We start from the raw sequence: 5458 nt of genomic DNA, 5'->3' as shown, positions 1-5458 counted from the left end.
CCTTTAGTCTCGTTTTGTTTTATGGGCCTGTCTAATCTTTGGATGAAGGGTGAACTTCAGGAGTGACTTCATTACTGAGCTAAAAGAGTGTCTGGGGGCCATACTCTCAGGATTTCTCTAGTCTTTGTCAGGCCAGTAAGTCTGGTCTTTTTTTGTGAGTGAGAATTTTGTTCTACATTGCTCTCCAGCTCTGTTCGGAACCCTCTATTGTGATCCCTGTCAGAGCAGTCAGTGGTGGTAGCCGGGCACCATCTAATTGTACTGGACTCAGTCTGGTGGAGGCCGTGGTAGTTGTGGCCCATTAGTCCTTTGGACTAATCTTTCCCTTGTGTCTTTAGTTTTCTTCACTCTCCCTTGCTCCTGAAGGGGTGAGACCAGTGGAGTATCTTAGATGGCCGCTCACAGGCTTTTAAGACCCCAGACATCAACAGCTTTCTTTTTCAATAAAAAATCTTTTATGGGTAATCTTATTGCTACCATGTGTTCAACAACTATCTATATATTCAGAATCCCAAATCTTTTATCTGTTTTTATGATATCTCTCCTAAGCTCCTATAGGTAACTCATAGGTTGAACTTCATATGGGTCATTTCCATCTAGATACCACCCTACACTCATCATATCTAAAAGTAACCTCAATATTATCTTCTCAGGAGTGTTCTTCATGCTGCCTTCTTCAGTTAGTTGATGATATCAACTTCTACCCAACAGTTTAGGCAAAGAACTTCTTGGAGATCCTTGATGTCTCCTCATTTTCCTTCGGTTCCCATATCTAGTCCATCAACAAAGTCTATTGATTCTACATGTGAAATATCTCTTGAAATAGTGCTCTCCTTCCTATCACTAATCTTGGTCATTTACTGAGATTACTGCAGTGTCTTAATTTGTCTCGCTGAGTCTAGTCTCTTCCCCTTTCAATATATTCTCCATACTGCCTCCATAGCAATCTTCTTAAAGCTCAGTGCTATTTATGCTATTTGAAAGCCATCATGGCCCAAACTGCCTATTAAGTAAAGTCGCTATTAAATACGGTCTAAACTCCTCAACATGACTTTATGAATTTACTCACAGCTCAATCCCAGACTATCTTTCCTGCCTTCATGTCCTACAATTCTCACCTTCTTCCTCTACTCTGAACCACACCCTCCAGCCTACTGGATTTCTTGTGTTCGGAAACACTCAATACACCTGTAAACTTATTTTTGACTCATTCGCCTTGGCCTTTGGAGTAGTAAGTCTAAGACACAAGGAAACATTCAATGAGATAAGGTCTGTTAAGAGAGTGAGCCACAGTTACTAAATTGAATTATCTAGTTGCATATAATTTTCATTGTTTATTTACTTTTACTTTAAAGAAATCTTATTTAAACATCCCAATTTTTGTGTTTTATGGGATACCAAAGTGATCTCTAGGCACACTTCAGCCATCAGTTAAAGGGCTAGCTATTTCCTTTAACCTCTGGATCAAGCATGATGGTGGCAGGAGGAGTATTAGCAAGGGGTCTCTGAGAAGAAAGTTAAAGTCACTGGGAAAAAAATCTGAATGGTAAAGTATAACAGAAATGGTTTATAAGGAAAATCTCCCTTCACTGTTGGTCTTAGAGGATCTGTGTTTTTTATTATCACAGAAATCATCAATTTTCCTTATAGCCCTGGGCATAGAGAAACACTGGTTTGAATCTCTGTTGTCATTGTCCTGTTTCCTCTGCCCCTCCTTCTAGATGTGTGATCTTGGGTCATGATTCTCTCCACTTTAACTTCATTATCTGTAAAGTGATAATATCATCTCCCTTATAATAGTGTTGGAGGATAAAATGAAATCATATAAAGCACCTATCACAGTGCTTGGTGCATTAAAAGCATGGTACTTGATGCTCAAAAATGGTAGCTGTGATTTCTTATTACCATAAATAATCAGTTTACATGAATCCTCATCTCATTAGCTTTCTATGAGCCTCCAACACTAACAGAATAACCTGCGTGCTCATTTAATGATTTCATTACAGAGTATGCATACTTCTATTCACGACTTCATTCTACTATTTAATAGTTTTTTTTTCTTACGTGTCTGCATCTCCAGCTAAACCATGAACACTTTGAAGGCAGGACTCTGTTTACTCATCTATGGGTATATATACCTAGTGCTCAAATATGGTATCTGGCACACAGTAGGCTTGATGGATTAATTAAACTGAATTTTCACAAGACATGAGTAAGAAATTTTCAATATATAACTTGATAAAATCCATTGCCATCAAGTCAATTCCAGCTCATAGTGATCCTGTAGGACAGAGCAGAACTGCCCCATAGGGTTTCCAATCTTTACGGAAGCAGACTGCCACATCTGTCTCCTGTGGAGCGGCTAGTGTGTTTGAGTTGCTGACTTTTCAGTTATGGCCGAGCACTTTAACCACTGTGCCACCAGGGTTCCTTATATAAGTTGATAGATTTACAAAATATTTTCAATTTGTGAATGAACTACAGCAAAAAGAAAACAGAAAGATAAGAAAGAGTAACAACTGGCTTTCCAAGTGGTAACAACAAACACAGAATGGGAGAATTAATTTAGAATTACTGAATTTTAAAGCTGATAGTAACTATACAATTCCATCTGGTCTAATCTCTCTCTCAATGCAATGTTCCTGACAAAATAGCTGTTCAGAATCTGCTTGGCAAGTTTATAAAAAGTTTTTTCCATGATTGGGCAGTTTAATTCCTACAAAGTTCATCCTTATACTGAGCTGAACTCTACCTCCCAACTTAGATTTGAAAATACAAAATCAGTCTACTCTCTCTTCACATGAGTGCTCATCATGTATTTCCATCTCACTATTTCTCCTCATCCCAAGGATCTGATTTGGAAATCATTATATGTTCCTACTTGTATATATTATTTATTCTTCAGATTTCTAGGAAAACTGAAACTAGTTGAGTAACTTTGGTGAATTTTTTTGTTACTCATGTAGCACTCACTGAATATAAGAACACAGTCTAGCTAATTACGTCTTATTACAAAAGCAAGTAGAATATTAGAGAAGATGTTTTCCTTGATTAAAAAGAACATTTTGCTTTTCTATTGAAAGGATAATGATATCAATATTAAAATCACATCCTATCATTGTACTTAGATCTTAAATAGATTAAGGGTGGGAAAAATATGCCAGGATTTGGGAGCAAACTTTTGTTTATCCGTGTAATAAATATTAATTACATGTTTACTATGTTCTAGATGTGCACTTGGCCTAAATAAGCATTATCCAAGAATATAACAGATTACATATATTTCTTTGTTCTAGTAATTGTTCATATAGATGACTACTGTCCCCCTTCACTTCATTAATCTTAAACTCAGAAAATGATAGAAGTAGTATCTATGATAAAAAAGAGATGTGTATTTATTTGTGCATAAAGCTAGAAACAACATTCCAGAAATTGTTTCTACAATTCAACTACAATAAGGCAGATGGATTTTGCTCTTGGGTAGAATCTGTATGATTAAATATCTATTATCAGAGTTGTTTTGGCATTATCTTTCAAGAAACACAGCTAACCTTTATCACAAATCTCACAGATTATAATGAATATGTTTTATAAACCAGATATTATGAAATAAATCTCATAAGAATCCTCCCATTTCAAATGATTTCACCTGACTTTTTCCCTATGGTATCATTCATATAAATATGATTCCCGTTTTTATTTGAATACATGTTAAAAAAAAAAAAAAAACAAACCCGTTGCTGTCTAGTTGATTCCGACTCATAGCAATCCTGTAGGACAGAGCAGAACTGTCCCATCGGGTTTCCAAGGAGTGGATGGTGGATTCCAACTGCCAACCTTTTGGTTAGCAGCTTCAGCTCTTAACGACTACACCACAAGGGCCCCACATACAGGTTATGTATATATGATTTCCCTTACCCCTTTATATTTTGTATATTGTGATTTTAAAAAGTTACCATACATACACATAGTGTTTTTTGTTTTGTTTTCCTCATGTCATACGGCATCTCTAAAAAATTTGGTTATATAAGCCTCATGTTTCAATACAGTTGATATTACTGCATGTTGGTTAGAAACTCTAGGCCTAAGTCACATTATCTGGATGTTACATACTTAATTCTCTGACTCCTTGCGGGGAGGGCACAATAAAACATTAATTAAAAAAACAGATACATGAAATAAGTTTCTAAAATTGCCAGGGAACCATTTAGTTCAATCTAAAAAACCGTTTTAATTAGGCACAAGCATTTGCTATCTATTTGATTGAACCATATGAAATTGCTGTTTTTGAAGGTCAAAAATGTCATCTTTAATTTATTTCACATGGTTCAATCTAATGTATAAATTTGAATTCACTGGTTCTGAAAATATTAGAATGAAAGATTTGGAAGAATGAGACCACTATGTTACTTTTAAACAACTGAAGAAAATAAATATTAATGGATAAATGCTAAATAATGAATAAAACAAGCTATAAAAAATCTAAAGTAACTATTTCAGCATAAGGCAACATGATCAAAAAGTTACTCAAGTGTAGCATCCAAAATGAATTTACAATATGACAAATATAAACCCAAAACAAAATCTGTTACCTTTGAATCAGTACCAACTCATAGCAATCCTATAGGACAGAGAAGAACTGCCCTATAGGGTTTCCAAGGAGCAGCTGGTGGATTCAAACCGCCAATCTTTTGATTAGCAGCCAAGCTCTTAACCATTGCACCACCAGGGCTCCATATGACAAATAAAAACAACAATAATAATACTGTTTTCATTTCTAAACAACATACTCATACATCCTCTAAAAGGAGAAAACCTTATAATGCTGTACTTGGAAAGGAAAAAAGAAAAGAAATTAATTCATTCTTGTTAACCAGTTTTATGACAGGCTAACCTCTGATTATACACGTGGACCTTGCCAGACGGAATACAAAAGAATCAAATCGACTACATCTGTGGAAAGAGATAATAGAAAAGCTCAATATCATCAGTCAGAACAAGGCCAGGGGCCAACTATGGAACAAACCATCAACTGCTCATATGAAAGTTCAAGTTGAAACTAAAGACAATTAGAACAAGTCCATGAGAGCCAAAGCATGACCTTTAGTACAGACCACCTGAATTTAGAGAACATCTTAAGAATAGATTTGATACACTGAACGCTAATGATGGAACACCAGACGAGTAGTGGAATGACATCAAGGACATCATACATGAAGACAGCAAGAAGTCGTTAAAAAGACAGGAAAGAAGGAGCAAAATGGATGTCAGAAGAGACTCTGAAACTTGCTCTTGAATGTCAAGTAGCTATAGCAAAAGGAAGAAATTATGAAGTCAAAGAACTGAGCAGAAGATTTCAAAGGGTGGCTAAAGAAGACAAAGTAAAGTATTATGATGACATGTGCAAAAAGCTGGAGATAGAAAAACAAAGGGGAACAACATGCTCAGCATTTATCAA

The 5458-nt window shown here is 35.7% G+C and overlaps 1 protein-coding gene across 1 annotated transcript in view; it reads right to left on the bottom strand.

Moving 5' to 3' along the window:
• The window catches only part of SSBP2 (single stranded DNA binding protein 2), a 319116-nt gene that overhangs the window by 45058 nt on the left and 268600 nt on the right, over nucleotides 1–5458 (bottom strand). Inside the window, exons 8-9 of the mRNA XM_004374454.2 lie at nucleotides 3790–3829; nucleotides 1222–1237 (exon numbers count right to left, since the gene is read on the bottom strand). Coding sequence (XP_004374511.1) covers nucleotides 1222–1237; nucleotides 3790–3829 — 56 coding nt within the window. The remainder of the gene's footprint in view (nucleotides 1–1221; nucleotides 1238–3789; nucleotides 3830–5458) is intronic.

This window comes from Trichechus manatus, unplaced genomic scaffold, assembly GCF_000243295.1.
Source record: "Trichechus manatus latirostris isolate Lorelei unplaced genomic scaffold, TriManLat1.0 scaffold00029, whole genome shotgun sequence".
Classification (NCBI taxonomy): Eukaryota; Metazoa; Chordata; class Mammalia; order Sirenia; family Trichechidae; genus Trichechus; species Trichechus manatus.
The sequence above is the reverse complement of the archived record's forward strand: the minus strand, read 5'-3'. Positions and strand labels throughout refer to the sequence as shown.